The sequence below is a fragment of the Oncorhynchus tshawytscha genome, linkage group LG13 (genome assembly GCF_018296145.1).
Source record: "Oncorhynchus tshawytscha isolate Ot180627B linkage group LG13, Otsh_v2.0, whole genome shotgun sequence".
Taxonomy (NCBI): domain Eukaryota; kingdom Metazoa; phylum Chordata; class Actinopteri; order Salmoniformes; family Salmonidae; genus Oncorhynchus; species Oncorhynchus tshawytscha.
Window position 1 is genome coordinate 61185918 of NC_056441.1, and position 18581 is coordinate 61204498.

At 42.8% G+C, this 18581-nt stretch overlaps 1 protein-coding gene across 1 annotated transcript in view; it reads right to left on the bottom strand.

Annotated features, from left to right (window-relative positions):
* LOC112266105 (neurobeachin a) overlaps positions 1–18581 on the bottom strand; it is a 255505-nt gene that overhangs the window by 132826 nt on the left and 104098 nt on the right. The window contains exon 36 of the mRNA XM_042296092.1: positions 7367–7513. Coding sequence (XP_042152026.1) covers positions 7367–7513 — 147 coding nt within the window. The remainder of the gene's footprint in view (positions 1–7366; positions 7514–18581) is intronic.

Sequence of the window (18581 nt, forward strand, 5' to 3'; positions counted from 1 at the left end):
ACTGTTCCCTGTAGGAGGAAACCTGCAGCAACATCGAAACTGTGTACTTGCGCGCTGTCACAGCAACCCGAGGCTCAAACCTACAGGAAACAGTGGTAACCCTGATAATGTACACTTTACACACTGCTGCAGCCCAAGGCTCAAACATGCAGGGAACTGTGGTAACCCGGACAAATGCACAACCTGCGCGGTGCCTAACACCAACTGCCAGACCCAGCCATAAGAACACTATGAGCCACACTAGGAGCAGGTAGAAGGTATTTGGGGAACCCCAACACGCTGCAGCACAGATATCACCAATCGTGATATCTAAAACAATTGGATACCACGAAATTGGGGACGGGGTAAATTAAAAAATAAAGTAGTTAGCTTTTAGCAAACACAAAAAGAACCCACAATTGCAACATCTAGGGGAACGAGCACTCTCTACCCACTAACAGACACCTAAGTTGGCGCTGAATCTTGTGGTCTTTATGTGCTTGAAAAGCAAATTGCGTGACACCTTCTGCATTCAGGCGAGCTTTAGAGCCCTGGCATTCTAGCCAGGAAGGCGGGGCTTCTGAGGGCGGGCTCGGTATTCAGTTTCCTTCAGGTTAATATGATTGGTTGTTGACTCCCCAAGTATGTTATACCGAGTGACTGACTGAACGGGAACTAAGGTTTAACATTAAACTGTCCAGGACTGGACGGGAGGTTCAATAGCTGCATTATTAACCACACGACTGCTTTACCTCTACATCCATCCAGTCTGTACTGCTTTACCTCTACATCCATCCAGTCTGTACTGCTTTACCTCTACATCCATCCAGTCTGTACTGCTCTACCTCTACATCCATCCAGTCTGTACTGCTCTACCTCTACATCCATCCAGTCTGTACTGCTCTACCTCTACATCCATCCAGTCTGTACTGCTCTACCTCTAGATCCATCCAGTCTGTACTGCTCTACCTCTAGATCCATCCAGTCTGTACTGCTTTACCTCTACATCCATCCAGTCTGTACTGCTCTACCTCTACATCCATCCAGTCTGTACTGCTCTACCTCTACATCCATCCAGTCTGTACTGCTCTACCTCTACATCCATCCAGTCTGTACTGCTCTACCTCTACATCCATCCAGTCTGTACTGCTCTACCTCTACATCCATCCAGTCTGTACTGCTCTACCTCTACATCCATCCAGTCTGTACTGCTCTACCTCTACATCCATCCAGTCTGTACTGCTCTACCTCTAGATCCATCCAGTCTGTACTGCTTTACCTCTAGATCCATCCAGTCTGTACTGCTTTACCTCTACATCCATCCAGTCTGTACTGCTCTACCTCTACATCCATCCAGTCTTTACTGCTCTACCTCTACATTCATCCAGTCTGTACATCTCAGGACCTGATAGAACAGTGTGGCTCATTTGGTAGATGAGGTTGCTTGCAATGCAACGATTGTGAGTTTGATTCCTGCTGGGGCCACCCATTTAAAAATGTATGCACACACTATGGATAAAAGTGTCTGCTTAATTGCATTTATTAATATTATATTACATGTTTCACTGTAGTCCTGCCAGCTGTATGAACTCTCCTGCCTGCCTGGCACAGTTCAGATAAAAACTCCAAGACTCCAAGATAAAATTCATTTTAAATGTCATTATTTAAACATGCAATTTATTTTCTGGACATTCAGACATCATGTCATGGAACAGCTCTTATTAACAGACCCTTTCGTCTGCATGGATGTGTCCCAAATGACACCCCTTTCCTATATAATGCACACTTTTGACCAGATTCCTATGGACCCTGGTTAAAAGTAGTGCACTATAAAAAGGAATAGGGTGCCATTTGGGGTGTAGCCCATGACTCAGTGTTCTAATGAAAATAAAATGTATAGATAACAAACAACCATCTCATATGTTTTAATGAGTAATTGTGATTCGTTTATTTCAATATTTATTTCTACTGAGGAGGTTGATTCAAGTAATTTTCATTCATTCTTTTGTTTTCATAGTTTCTCTGTCTGTTATAATCAGTAAGATCATAGAGTTAATGTGGGTTAATAGTTCAGTTTGTCAGGTTAGGTAAATGTTAGTTTAGCCACTGATTGTCTGGGCCATTTAGAAGGGGAATGGTGACATACAGTGCCTTCGGAAAGTATTCAGACCCCTTGACTTTTTCCAAATTTTGTTACATTACAGCCTTACTCTAATATTGATTAAATATATGTTTTTCCTCAGAAATCTACACACAGCACCCCATAATGACAAAGTGAAAACAGGTTGTTAGAAATTTTGCAAATGTATTAAAAATAGAAAACAGAAACACCTTATTTACATAAGTATTCAGACCTTTTGCTATGAGACTCAAAGTTGAGCTCAGGTGCATCCTGTTTCCATTGATCTCCTTGAGATGTTTCTACAACATTATTGGAGTCCACCTGTGGTAAATTCAATTGATTGGACATGATTTGGAAAGGCACACACCTGTTTATTTATACAACGGGTAGGTCTAATCCTGAATGTTGATTGGTTAAAACCGCATTCCAGCCGGTGTCTATTCCACAAACTGCCACCGGCTAAATCTATGATGTTAAAATACCTATTTACTCTCTTCCATCTGACTGCGCTATCCACTGTCTCATCAGCCCAGCCAGGCAACTTATAAACTTGATCTCCACTTTAGCATCTAGACATTATCTCACATTTCTTTTAGACTAACATTTCGTTTTCAACAGCTGAGATCTGTATAAACCTTGCTGTCCGCCTCTCCAACATTTACAACATTGTTTAGATATTCAAATTCGATGTCCTGCTGTCCGGGACAAGAAAGACTGGCAGGCAGCGTTTCTCAGCCAGTCGAAATACATATATACAAAAAAATGTCAATTGAAAAAAGGTAAAATAAAACGCAGCTAATTTTCAGTCTTTCCAACTTCAGTTTGAAGCGATCGTGTTACTGTAGCTGTGTTGCTGGCTAGCTCCTCTGAACAAGTGTCAACAGTGAGCACATTTTCTATGCCAGGTGAAATCGCGCCTCATTACCTCATTGTTATGGATGTATCCAAATTAATGTCACTAGAAAACAGCTTAAACAAATGCAAATGCAGCTACTTTTCTGTTATTCTGACTGCACTTATTGACGTGACTGTAAGTTGGCAGTAGTTGGCTTGGTAGCAGGCAAGGGATAAGAATGTTGCCAGCCATTATAGCAATGGAACATTTAGAACAAACGACTGGGTCGGGTCTCTAGCAACCCTAGATGTGTGTCAGGACTATACCTTGTGGAAGTATGAATAAATGAATAAAAATCTAGTTTTTAATCAAAATAAGTAAATTATTATTTGAATATGTTGGTAACCCGTTCTTTAAAAGTGATAATGCTCTTGAAGCCGGTGTTTGGAGGATATATTGGCACGTTTTGCTGGCCCTCGACTTCGTCTAGGCCCTAACAACTCCGTGCCAATATATCCTCCAAACACCGGCTTCTCGGGCATTATCACTTAAATAAGGTCCCACAGTTGATAGTGCATATCGGAGCAAAAACCAAGCCATGAGGTTGAAGGAATTGTCCATAGAGCTCCGAGACAGGATTGTGTCAAGGGACAGATCTGGGGAAGGGTACCAAAACATTTCTGCAGCATTCAAGGTCCCCAAGAACACAGTGGCCTCCATCATTCTTAAATGGAAGAAGTTTGGAACCACCAAGACTCTTCCTTGAGCTGGCCGCCCGGCCAAACAGAGCAATGGGGGAGAAGGACCTTAGTCAGGGAGGTGACCAAGAATCTGATGGTCACTGACAGAGCTCTAGAGATCCTCTGTGGAGATGGGAGAACCTTCCAGAAGGACAACCATCTCTGCAGCACTCCACCAATCAGGCCTTTATGGTAGAGTGGCCAGACAGAAGCTACTCTTCAGTAAAAGGCACATGACAGCCCACTTGGAGTTTGCTAAAAGGCACCTAAAGACTCTCAGACCATGAGAAACAAGATTCTTTGTTCTGATGAAACCAAGATTGAACTCTTTGGCCTGAAAGCCAAGCATCACGTCTGGAGGAAACCTGGCACCATGCCTACAGTGAAGCATGTTGGTGGCAGCATCATGCTGTGGGGATGTTTTTTTTTATACCTGATCGAAGACCTGAAAATAGCTGTGCAGCAATGCTCCCCATCTCCCCATCCCGTATATATATATATATATTTACATCTTTCTTCGCATATCTTTTATGTTTTCTTTTCCAAAAACTCAACTTCAAAACACTCTCCTGTAACCCGCCTCACAATAGAAGCTAGCCAGAAGCTAACCAGAAGCTAGCCAATTCACTGGCTAACGTTAGTTTTCAGCTAACCACAGTTGATGGTCATCAGCTATCCTTTAGCTCGAAAAGCTATCGCCAGTTTTGTACAACGCGACCAGACCTATTTTTCTCTCCATATCCCCTGATTTCAACCGAAAGCTCTGGACATTTACACCTGGATCTCGCAGCTAGCTCGCTGCTATCCGTGTGACTATTGGCTTACGACGATCCCGGAGCAAACATCAATCAGCTAGCCAGCTGGAGAGTTCCATCAGCCACTCCTGGGCTACAATCACTTATCCGGACCAGTTTTATTGCCGACGCGGAGCCCCACCGGGCCTTCACGACTGGACTACCGACGTTATCTGCCCGAGGGAATTATCCAACTGGCCCCTCTGTCGCGACGTTACCTGAAAGCCCATCTGAGTCCATCTAATCGTTAGCTGTCTTATCGGCTGCTATCTGAATAGATCTATCGGAAAAATGTTCTTGTGTCACTATAACTATATCTATTTTGCCAATTGGATTGATCCCCTCTACCACACAGAACCCCACTAATCTACCACTAATCTACCGACTGCCCTGCAGTGCCTAGCTCCACTCCTATTCCCCAGGCGCTCTCTTTTGATGACTTCTGTAACCGTAATAGCCTTGGTTTCATGCATGTCAACATTAGAAGCCTCCTCCCTAAGTTTGTTTTATTGCTTTAGCACACTCTGGCAACCCGGATGTTTTAGCCGTGTCTGAATCCTGGCTTAGGAAGACCACCAAAAATTCTGAAATCTTCATCCCTAACTACAACATTTTCAGACCTTTCTAAGGTCTTCGAAAGCCAAGTCAACAAACAGATTACCGACCATTTCGAATCCCACCATACCTTCTCCGCTATGCAATCTGGTTTCAGAGCTGGTCACGAGTGCACTTCAGCCACGCTCAAGGTCCTAGACGATATCTTAACCGCCATCAATAAGAAACAATACTGTGCAGCCGTATTCATTGATCTGGCCAAGGCTTTCGACTCTGTCAATCACCACATCCTCATCGGCAGACTAGATAGCCTTGGTTTCTCAAATGATTGCCTCGCCTGGTTCACCAATTACTTCTCTGATAGAGTTCAGTGTGTCAAATCGGCCTGTTGTCCGGGCCTCTGACAGTCTCTATGGGGGTGCCTCAGGGTTAAATTCTTGGACCGACTCTCTTCTCTGTATACATCAATGATGTCACTCTTGCTGCTGGTGAGTCTCTGATCCACCTCTACACAGACGACACCATTCTGTATACTTCTGGCCCTTCTTTGGACACTGTGTTATCAACCCTCCAGACGAGCTTCAATGCCATACAACTCTCCTTCCGTGGCCTCCAATTGCTCTTAAATACAAGTAAAACTAAATGCATGCTCTTCAACCGATCGCTGCCTGCACCTGCCCGCCCGTCCAACATCACTACTCTGGGTGGTTCTGACTTAGAATATGTGGACAACTACAAATACCTAGGTGTCTGGTTAGACTGTAAACTCTCCTTCCAGACTCACAATCCGTTTTGTCACCAAAGCCCCATATACTACCCACCACTGCGACCTGTACGCTCTTGTTGTCTGGACCTCACTTCATACTTGTCGCCAAACCCACTGGCTCCAGGTCATCTACAAGACCATGCTAGGAAAGGTCCCCCCCTTATCTCAGCTCGCTGGTCACCATAGCAGCACCTACCTGTAGCACGTGCTCCAGCAGGTATATCTCTCTGGTCACCCCCAAAACCAATTCTTCTTTTGGCCGCCTCTCTTTCCAGTTCTCTGCTGTCAATGACTGGAACGAACTACAAAAATCTCTGAAACTGGAAACACTTATCTCCCTCACTAGCTTTAAGTACCAGCTGTCAGAGCAGCTCACAGATTACTACAAATGTACATAGCCCATCTATAATTTAGCCCAAACAACTACCTCTCCCCCTACTGTATTTATTTATTTTGCTCCTTTGCACCCCATTATTTCTATCTCTACTTTCCACATTCTTCCACTGCAAATCTACCATTCCAGTGTTTTACTTGCTATATTGTATTTACTTCGCCACCATGGCCCTTTTTTGCCTTTACCTCCCTTATCTCACCTCATTTGCTCACATTGTATATAGACTTATTTTTCTACTGTATTATTGACTGTTTGTTTTACTCCATGTGTAACTGTGTTGTTGTATGTGTCGAACTGCTTTGCTTTATCTTGGCCAGGTCGCAATTGTAAATGAGAACTTGTTCTCAACATGCCTACCTGGTTAAATAAAGGTGAAATAAAAATAAAAATTTAAAATCTAACCTGACAGAGCTTGAGAGGATCTGCAGAGAAGAATGGGAGAAATACAGGTGTGCCAAGTTGATAGCATCATACCCAAGAAGACTCAAGGCTGTAATCGCTGCCAAAGGTGCTTCAACAAAGTACTAAGTAAAGGGTCTGAATACTTATGTAAATGTGATGTTTCCATTTTTTATAAATGAGCAAAAATGACTTAAAACCTGTTTTTGCTTTGTCATTATGGGGGTATTGTGTGTAGATTGATGAGGGGACAAAATACAATTTAATCCATTTTAGAATAAGGCTGTAAATTAAGTCTGAATTAAGTCTGAATACTTTCCAAATGCACTGTAGGGTGCATTCCAAATGGCACCCTATTGCACTACTTTTGACCAAAGTACTATGTGCCCTAGTCAAAAGTAGTGCACTAACTAAATAATAGGGTGCCATTTGATACGCAGTCATGTTCAGATTGATCATCCTTCCGGAATCAATATAGTTTAACTTGGACTGAGATGACTGACTGACCTCTGGAGACAAACAGGCGAGGAAGGAACGGCGCTGGAGAACCAAAACAACACAGAACGGTTTGTTTCACACACACACTATCACACAAAAACTACACTTTCACCTGAACACCTTGGAAACACTGTCCAGATCCACTTACACTGCCAAACACATAAACCATGACCCAAACATAGGATAAAGATGTGCGTGTTTGTATGTGTGTGTGTGTGTGTGTGTGTGTGTGTGTGTGTGTGTGTGTGTGTGTGTGTGAGTGCGTGTTTGTGTATGTGTCTCACCAGCCAGGTTGTCCATCTCTTTCTCCTGCAGAAGACTGGCAGTGTCATCGTCTCCATCCAACATCAGGTCCGTCTCTGGACTCTGATTGGCTACTGTCTGGCTGTGGAAACCCTTCTTCGACTTGACCAACTCATCCTCCGTGCTGCCTGGAGAGGGAGTGGGGAGGGGCAGAAAGACAAAACAGTAGGAACAGTCAGTCAGTGAACAGTCAGAACAGAGGGTGGCGAGAGAGGAAGTCAGAAAAATCTGAAAACAGTCAGACAACAGCCAGACGGAACAGTCATACAGCCAGGAAACATTCAGACAGCTAAACATCTCAACCCTGAACCCTAAAGAGCAGATTCAAATCAGTGTGGAAAGATAAGGAGATTAAAAATGCTTTCAAGTGTCACATCAGTGGAGTCAGATAACAGCCAGACAGAACAGTCATACAGCCAGAGAACAGTCAGACAGAACAGCCAGGAAACATCCAGACAGCTAAACATCTAAACCCTGAACCCTAAAGAGCAGATTCAAATCAGTGTGGAAAGATAAGGAGATAAAAAATGCTTTCAAGTGTCACATCAGTGGAGCCAAAGGGGAATCTGGTTTTGATAGTTTTCTAAAACGCATACCATAACATCCGGCAAGCTACAAAAGTCTGGATTATCCAGTACCCACAATCTCTACATAAAACGTCCAATGATGACTGACTTGGAGTAAAAAGAAGTGTACTGTAGTATTTCATAACTATTGACATCATAACCCACAGTGAACATATGAACACATTTAATACATTTCCAGCATCTAAACTGATAGGCTGTTTCAGCGTTTGTTGTCAGACAAGATAAACTATGAAACACTGTTTTCTCTATAGAAAGCGGCAACAGAGTGCTGAGAATATATCTCCTGCTCAGAGTCTTTTGGAACTGTATCTATCGGCTGCTGCTGCTTTCAGAGCTCAGACAGAACCACACTGAACAAACGGATCCATTAAGAGACTGGTAACACCACCACATCTCATCATACAGGAACAGTCTAGTGGAACAGGACCATCCCTCTACAGGCTGTGTCCCACCTTAAAGTTCACCCACACTATACAGTACATACAGACTATACAGTACAAACAGACTATACAGACCATACAGACTATACAGTATATACAGACTATACAGTACATCCACACCATACAGTACATACAGACTATACAGTACATCCACACCATACAGTACATACAGACTATACAGTACATCCACACCATACAGTACATACAGACTATACAGTACGTACAGACCACAGTACATACACACTATACAGTTCACCCACACCATACAGTACATACAGACCATACAGTACATACAGACTATACAGTACATCCACACCATACAGTACATACAGACTATACAGTACATACAGACTATACAGTACATCCACACCATTCAGTACATACAGACTATACAGTACATACAGACCATACAGTACATACAGACTATACAGTACATCCACACCATACAGTACATACAGACTATACAGTACATACAGACCATACAGTACATACAGACTATACAGTTCACCCACACTATACAGTACATACAGACTATACAGTACATACAGACTATACAGTACATCCACACCATACAATACATACAGACTATACAGTACATACAGACTATACAGTACATCCACACCATACAGTACATACAGACTATACAGTACATACAGACTACACAGTACATCCACACCATACAGTACATACAGACCATACAGTACATACAGACTACACAGTACATCAACACCATACAGTACATCCACACCATACAGTACATACAGACTATACAGTACATAGACTATACAGTACATCCACACCATACAGTACATACAGACTATACAGTACATACACACTATACAGTTCACCCACACCATACAGTACATACAGACTATACAGTACATACAGACTATACAGTACATACAGACTATACAGTTCACCCACACTATACAGTACATACAGACTATACAGACTATACAGTACATCCACACCATACAGTACATACAGACTATACAGTACATACAGACTATACAGTACATCCACACCATACAATACATACAGACTATACAGTACATACAGACTATACAGTACATCCACACCATACAGTACATACAGACTATACAGTACATACAGACAGTACATACAGACTATACACAGTACATCCACACCATACAGTACATACAGACTATACAGTACATACAGACTATACAGTACATCCACACCATACAATACATACAGACTATACAGTACATACAGACTATACAGTACATCCACACCATACAGTACATACAGACTATACAGTACATCCACACCATACAATACATACAGACTATACAGTACATACAGACTACACAGTACATCCACACCATACAGTACATCCACACCATACAGTACATAGACTATACAGTACATACAGACTATACAGCACATACAGACTATACAGTACATACAGACTATACAGTACATCCACACCATACAGTACATACAGACTATACAGTACATACAGACTATACAGTACATCCACACCATACAGTACATAGACTATACAGTACATACAGACTATACAGTACATCCACACCATACAGTACATACAGACTATACAGTACATCCACACCATACAGTACATACAGACTACACAGTACATCCACACCATACAGTACATACATACAGACTATACAGTGCATCCACACCATACAGTACATCCACACCATACAGTACATCCACACCATTCAGCACATACAGACTATACAGTACATCCACACTATACAGTACATTCACACCATACAGTACATCCACACCATTCAGCACATACAGACTATACAGTACATCCACACCATACATTACGTACAGACTATACAGTACGTACAGACTAGAGGTCGACCGATTAATCGGAATGGACGATTAATTATGGCCGATATTTTCATAACAATCGGAAATCGGTATTAAAAAACCCTTTACACCTTTATTTAACTAGGCAAGTCAGTTAAGAACACATTCTTATTTTCAATGACGGCCTAGGAACGGTGGGTTAACTGCCTTGTTCAGAGGCAGAATGACAGATTTTTACCTTGTCAGCTCGGGGATTCGTTTTTGCAACCTTCCGGTTACTAGTCCAATGCTCTAACCACCTGCCTTACATTGCACTCCGCGAGGAGCCTGCATGGCAGGCTGACTACCTGTTACGCGAGGGCAGCAAGAAGCCAAGGTAAGTTGCTAGCTAGCATTAAACTTATCTTATAAAAAACAATCAATCTTAACATAATCACTAGTTAACTACACATGGTTGATGCTATTACTGGTTTATCTAGCGTGTCCTGCTTTGCATATAATTGATGCGGTGCCTGTTAATTTCTCATCGAATCACAGCCTACTTCGACAAACGGGTGATGATTTAACAAGCGCATTTGCGAAAAAAGCACTGTCGTTGCACCAATGTACCTAACCATAAACATCATTGCCTTTCTTTAAAATCAATACACAAGTATATATGTTTAAACCTGCATATTTAGTTAATATTGCCTGCTAACATTAATTTCTTATAACTAGGGAAATTGTGTCACTTCTCTTGCGTTCCGTGCAAGCAGTAAGGGTATATGCAGCAGTTTGGGCCACCAGTTTGGGCCACATTGCGAACTGTGTGAAGTCCATTTATTCCTAACAACGGCCGTAATTGATTTGCCAGAATTGTACATAATTATGACATAACATTGAAGGTTGTGCAATGTAACAGCAATTTTGTGCGTTTGCCAGCAGCTCTTCGCAATTCTTCAAGCATTGCACTGTTTATGACTTCAAGCCTATCAACTCCCGAGATTAGGCTTGTGTAACCGATGTGAAATGGCTAGCCAGTTAGTGGGGTGCACGCTAATAGCGTTTCAAACGTCACTCGCTCTGAGACTTGGAGTGGTTGTTCCCCTTGCTCTGCATGGGTAACGCTGCGTCGAGGGTGGCTGTTGTCGATGTGTTCCTGGTTCGAGCCCAGGTAGGAGCGAGGAGAGGGACGGAAGCTATACTGTTACACTGGCAATACTAAAGTGCCTATAAGAACATCCAATAGTCAAAGGTATATGAAATCCAAATGGTATAGAGAGAAATAGTCCTATAATTCCTATAATAACTACAACCTAAAACTTATTACCTGGGAATATTGAAGACTCATGTTAAAAGGAACCACCTGCTTTCATATGTTCTCATGTTCTGAGCAAGGAACTTAAACGTTAGCTTTTTTACATGGCACATATTGCACTTTTACTTTCTTCTCCAACACTTTGTTTTTGCATTATTGAAACCAAATTGAACATGTTTCATTATTTATTTGAGGCTAAATTGATATTATTGATGTATTATATTAAGTTAAAATAAGTGTTCATTCAGTATTGTTGTAATTGTCATTATTACAAATAAAATAAAATAAAAATAGTCTGATTAATCAGTATCGGTGTAACGGTTGTTTTCTTCCTCTTCTGACGAGGAGTATGAAGGATCGGACCAATGCGCAGCGTGGTAAGTGTTCATGTTATTTATTGGAACAGAAACACTGAACAAAATAACAAAGAGAGTGAAACGAAAACGAAACAGTCCTGTAAGGTGCAGCAACACAAAACAACTACCCACAACCCATAGTGGGAAAACAGGCTGCCTAAGTATGGTTCTCAATCAGAGACAACGATTGCCAGCTGCCTCTGATTGGGAACCATACCAGGCCAAACACATAGAAATAGAAAACATAGAACACAAAACATAGAATGCCCACCCCAACTCATGCCCTGACCAAACTAAAATAGAGTCATAAAAAAGGAACTAAGGTCAGGACGTGACAATCGGCTTTTTTGGGTTCTCCAATAATTGGTATCGGCATTGAAAAATCCTAATCGGTCGACCTCTAGTACAGACTATACAGTACATACACACCATACAGTACCTACAGACTATACAGTACATCTAAATGCCTTAAACTGCCTTCATCAAGTTATGTCAGCCGCAGCTCAACCCCTAGCCCAAACCCACCCCAGACCAGCCCAACCCATCCCAAGAACAATACTAGCCCCAGCCCAACCCCAACCCCAGCCCAAACTCAACCCCAACCCTAGCCCTACCCCTACCCCAACCCAACCCAGACCTACCCAACCCAACCCACCCCAACCCTAGCCCCAACCCCAGCCCCAACCCAACCCAGCCCAACCCTAGCTCCAGCTCAACCCCACCCCAAGCTCAGCCCAACCCCAGCATGCCAGCTAAACTCATCCCCATCCCCAGCACACGCCTGCTACACATGACCTCACAGAGATGCCTGTGAGGATTTGTCTTCTTTAAGGTCATACAGTATCTGTGAGAAACAGGAACTCTCTGTGTGTGTAAGAAAAGCTGCAGAACACGTCTGGAAAAATGGAAGGTGTATGACACTCGTCTGCCATGTTTTCTCTCAGCGAGGCTCTCAGTATGCCTGGCGCTCCTAGAAGGAACAAGCACCTTGTCTTGAAGAGATCTCCTGCAACTGTTGTCAGCACGATTACTGTGAAAAAGCAGCTTCCTGCTCTGTCTCGTGTCTGGAGAGCTTTCATCAGACGCATGGAAGAAGTTGGAGTGTTTCGGAAGTGAATTCTGTGTAGCGTTAAAGAAAGGCCAGAGCTATCTAGCAGCCAGCAAGCAGTCAGCCAGCCAGCCACTCGTCTAGCATCAAAGAGAAGAGAGTGAAACTTAAAACTGTAATTCAGTAAAGCGTCATTATCCTTCATAGGGTCAACGAGGGGAAGCTGAGCAGAGAAGCTGACTCTCTGATTGGCACGATGGAGCAGAGGACCCGAGTGGGAACTAGACTAAATAAACCTTGCTGATTTCTACAGACATGCCACCAACATCAATAAGAGAGAATGAGAGCGAGCGAGCAACAGAGAGAGCAAGAGAAAGAGAGAGAAAAGGAGAGCAAAAAAAAGAGTGAGGAGGGGACCGAGCAAACTGCTTTGTCCACAATGCAATTTAGTTATCAAGGGGTAAAATATAGGGTTATAAATAATCAGAAAAAAAGAAGCAGGACAGGGAGAGAAAATGTGCTGACATGAAAAGCCATCTTGTCATGAGTGATAGCCACTCCACTCAGAGATGTTCCCTAATCAAAGCGGGCGGTGAGATAGACGGCCGTTTGTCAACATTAAGATCTGACAGCGCTGAGGTGTCAAGGCTGCCTCGTTAGAAAGCTTTTAAATCCTCCACCTTTCCCTTCACAACACACGGAGGAGGAGGAAAGAGATTGGGACACTTTGTTTCTACCATAATTCATTTCTTTAGTCTGTGACCTAAACAGGACATCATCCCACAGACCCTAACCCTGTTGCACAAATAGCAGCACTATCACAAACTCTACCTGCAGCAGGGTTAACCAATATAATACTTCTCTTTCTATACTCCAATCACCTAAGGCCTTCTGCAAATCATTTGGGATGGAACAACGTATTAAAGCCAATCCAAAATAAGTATTATTTTAACTTAAAACATTTTAACATTGATATTGTGTTTTTATATAGGAAGAATGCCAAATATAAGGTGATCAGGTTTATGATTCAGAATCAACAAGAAAAGAAAAGCATTGAAGATAGAGAGAGGGAGAGAGAGGGACCGGGAGTGGAAGAGAGAGGGAGAGAGAGAAAAAGGGGGAGAGAGCGAGAGGAGGAGGAAGAGAGAGCAAAGCTAATGTCACCCATTCCCTATCGCCATGTCAACAGGACAGACTGACACATTTTCAATGTTTCCACTACGAGGACATTTCCCTCCCAGTCCGAGGGTGATGATAGCAAGTGGATATGGGCTTTCAGCTTTGGTCAAATAAAGTTTACAATCTCAGAGAAGGGAACTATTTTAGTGTTCAGTAGTTTTACTGTTCAATGTGGAATAGATAATAGTTGATAGGCTTCTAAAAAAGAAGCAAAGGCTCAAACTGTGATAATAACGGTCCATGTTTTATATATTGGGAGAACCCTGAAGTATTCTGTGGCATGAGCCTTTCATTTTTATAGCCTCAGTCAGAGTCAAGGAGCATGTGTTTTTCTTGGTCTCCTACGTCTCATAAGCCCCAACCTCTCGCTCCTCAAGGAGAAACTCTATCACATGTTGTTTCACTTAACAGCCTACTCTGCTACAGTACATTTCCCAACAGAGGAATAAGTCTAATGGCAAATATACTTTAGAATAATTCAATATATACAACCATAAATAAAAGATGAAACATTAGAATTACAGTGGAGCTTTTTATGTATGACAAATATTGTACATAAATTACACAAACTGGATCAAACAAAATGGGCAATACTGCTATGCAGGACATGTATATTTACTGCAAAAGAAACAGTCTGAACATCCATCATTTATGTTTTGGAAAGTCATTAAAAAAGCTTTATGTTGTGTGTTCGTCCACCACACTAGCGACCTGACCAGAACCGGTTTGGAGAGAACTGTTCCTCCTATGCCTCCACGCTACCAACACAGATCCCGCCCAGAACAGCGAAATTGGAGACAGATGCAATGTTTTAGCGTTTGTTTTGGACAGTAACAGCAATGCAGGGCTTTTTCCTCCTCCTTTCTTGCCTCTTGCCTCTTCCCTCTCTCTAGAAACTGTTCCCAGATGGGGGTGTCCCTCTACCCCTAACAAACCCAGCCTTAATTAACCCATGCCTACTTGTCTCTGTAAAGTCTCTATGCTTTATGACATGATAATCCTAAAGAGTGATAACAGGGCAAAACACCACTCTGTCTCCTTGCACTGCTTCATGAACTGTGTTTAATATAGTAGCATTTCCTATTCACATAGCAGTGTTTCCTTAACTGTAGTCCCCTCTTCTCTTCTCTTCCATTTTCCAGCCTACATCATTCCCAGATCTCTCTCTGCCCTCCTATGCAGCCTCTCTCCCTCCCCCCGCCTCTCTCTCCACGGGATTCACATTCCACACGATACAAGCAGTCCAGCATCACTGAACCCTGGGATAGTCTGAACGCTGGGAGACGCTGCTCAGTCCAAAACAGGAAAAGATAAGAGACAGAGAGTAGAAACAGAGTGTAGAGAGAGTAGAAACTGAGAGTAGAGAGAGAGTAGAAACAGAGAGTAGAGAGAGAGTAGAAACAGAGAGTAGAGAGAGAGTAGAAACAGAGAGTAGAGAGAGAGTAGAAACAGAGAGTAGAGAGAGAGTAGAAACAGAGAGTAGAGAGAGAGTAGAAACAGAGAGTAGAGAGAGAGAGTAGAAACAGAGAGTAGAGAGAGAGAGAGTAGAAACAGAGAATACAGAGAGAGTAGAAACAGAGAATACAGAGAGAGTAGAAACAGAGAATACAGAGAGAGTAGGAACAGAGAGTAGAGACAGAGTAGAAAGAGAGTAGAAACAGAGTAGAGACAGAGAGGAGAGAGAGAGTAGAAACAGAGAGGAGAGAGAGAGTAGAAACAGAGAGTAGAGAGAGAGTAGAAACAGAGAGTAGAGAGAGAGAGAGTAGAAACAGAGAATACAGAGAGAGTAGAAACAGAGAATACAGAGAGAGTAGGAACAGAGAGTAGAGAGAGTAGAAAGAGAGTAGAAACAGAGTAGAGACAGAGAGGAGAGTTAGAGTAAAGACAAAGTAGAGAGAGAGAGTAGAGACAGAGTAGAAACAGAGAGTAGAGACAGAGTAGAAACAGAGAGTAGAAACAGAGAGGAGAGAGAGAGTAGAAACAGAGAGTAGAGAGAGAGTAGAAACAGAGAGTAGAGAGAGAGAGAGTAGAAACAGAGAATACAGAGAGAGTAGAAACAGAGAGAGAAAGTAGAAACAGAGAGTAGAAACAGAGAGTAGAGAGAGAGTAGAAACAGAGAGTAGAAACAGAGAGTAGAAACAGAGAGGAGAGAGAGAGTAGAAACAGAGAATACAGAGAGAGTAGAAACAGAGAATACAGAGAGAGTAGGAACAGAGAGTAGAGACAGAGTAGAAAGAGAGTAGAAACAGAGTAGAGACAGAGAGGAGAGTTAGAGTAAAGACAAAGTAGAGAGAGAGAGTAGAGACAGAGTAGAAACAGAGAGTAGAGACAGAGAGAGAGTGAGAGAGAGTAGAGACAGAGAGTAGAGAGAAAGTAGAGTTAGAGTAAAGATAGAGAGTAGAGAGAAAGAGTAGAGAGAGTAGAAACAGAGAGTAGAAACAGAGAGTAGAGAGAGAGTAGAGACAGAGAGTAGAGAGAGAAGAGACAGAGAGTAGAGCGAGAGAGAGTAAAGACAGAGAGTAGAGACAGAGTAGAGAGAGAGTAGAGAGAGAGAGTAGAGAGAGAGTAGAGACAGAGAGTAGAGAGAGTAGAAACAGAGAGTAGAGAGAATAGAGAGAGAATAGAGAGAGAGAGAGTAGAGAGAGTAGAAAGAGAGTAGAGACAGAGTAGAGAGAGAGTAGAGACAGAGATTAGAGAGAGTAGAAAGAGAGTAGAGACAGAGTAGAGAGAGAGTAGAGACAGAGTAGGGAGAGAGTAGAAACAGAAAGTAAAGAGAGAGTAGAGACAGAGTAGAGAGAGAGTAGAGACAGAGAGTAGAGAGAGAGTAGGGAGAGAGAGAGTCAAAAGAGAGTAGAGAGAGAGTAGGGAGAGAGTAGAAACAGAAAGTGAAGAGAGAGTAGAGACAAAGTCTCATTACTACACCCTCTATACCTGGAGATCAGCCCTGGCCTAGATACTCTGTAAGTACAGTAGATTCTCTGTAGCTAGAGGCTCTGTGGCTCGATGCCCTCTAGCTAGATGCCTTAAGCTTGATGCCTTAAGCTTGATGCCCTGTAGCAAGAGGCTCTGTAGCTCGATCCCATGTAGCTAGATGCCCTGTAGATAGATGCTCTGCAGCTAGATGCTCTATAGCTATAGCTAAATGCACTGTAGCTAGATGCTCTTTAGCTAGATGCTCTGTAGCTAAATGCTCTGCAGCTAGATGCTCTGTAGCTATAGCTAGATGCCATGTAGCTAGATGCCCTGTAGCTAGATGCTCTGTAGTTGGATGCTCTGTAGCTAAATGTTCTGTTGCTAGATGCTCTGTAGCTAGATACCCTGTAGCTAAATGCTCTGCAGCTAGATGCTCTGTAGCTATAGCTAGATGCCCTGTAGCTAGATGCCCTGTAGCTAGATGCTCTGTAGTTGGATGCTCTGTAGCTAAATGTTCTGTTGCTAGATGCTCTGTAGCTAGATACCCTGTAGCGAGATGCCTTGTAGCTAGATGCTCTGTAGCTATAGCTAGATGCCCTGTAGCTAGATGCCCTGTAGCTAGATGCCCTGTAGCTAGATGCTCTGTAGCTAGATGCTCTGTAGCTAAATGTTCTGTTGCTAGATGCTCTGTAGCTAGATACCCTGTAGCGAGATGCCTTGTAGCTAGATGCTCTGTAGCTATAGCTAGATGCCCTGTAGCTAGATGCCTTGTAGCTAAATGCTCTGTAGCTAGATGCCCTGTAGCTAGATGCTCTGGAGCTAAATGTTATGTTGCTATATGCTCTGTAGCTAGATACCTTGTAGCTAGATGCTCTGTAGCTAGATGCTCTGTAGCTAGAAGCTCTGGAGCTAGATGCTCTGGAGCTAGATGCTCTGGAGCTAGATGCTCTGGAGCTAGAAGCTCTGGAGCTAGATGCTCTGGAGCTAGATGCTCTGGAGCTAGATGCTCTATAGCTAGAAGCTCTGGAGCTAGATGCTCTGGAGCTAGATGCTCTGGAGCTAGATGCTCTGTAGCTAGATGCTCTATAGCTAGATGCTCTGTAGCTAGATGCTCTGTAGCTAGCAGCTCTGGAGCTAGATGCTCTGTAGCTATATGCTCTATAGCTAGATGCTCTGTAGCTAGCAGCTCTATAGCTAGATGCTCTGTAGCTATATGCTCTATAGCTAGATGCTCTGTAGCTAGCAGCTCTATAGCTAGATGCTCTGTAGCTATATGCTCTATAGCTAGATGCTCTGTAGCTATATGCTCTATAGCTAGATGCTCTGTAGCTATATGCTCTATAGCTAGATGCTCTGTAGCTATATGCTCTATAGCTAGATGCTCTGTAGCTATATGCTCTGTAGCTATATGCTCTGTAGCTAGATGCTCTGTAGCTATATGCTCTATAGCTAGATGCTCTGCAGCTAGAAGCTCTGGAGCTAGATGCTCTGGAGCTAGAAGCTCTGTAGTTATACCTTTACTCATCACTTACTGTATTATTGAGGTTCCAGGCATGCTCCACAGAGC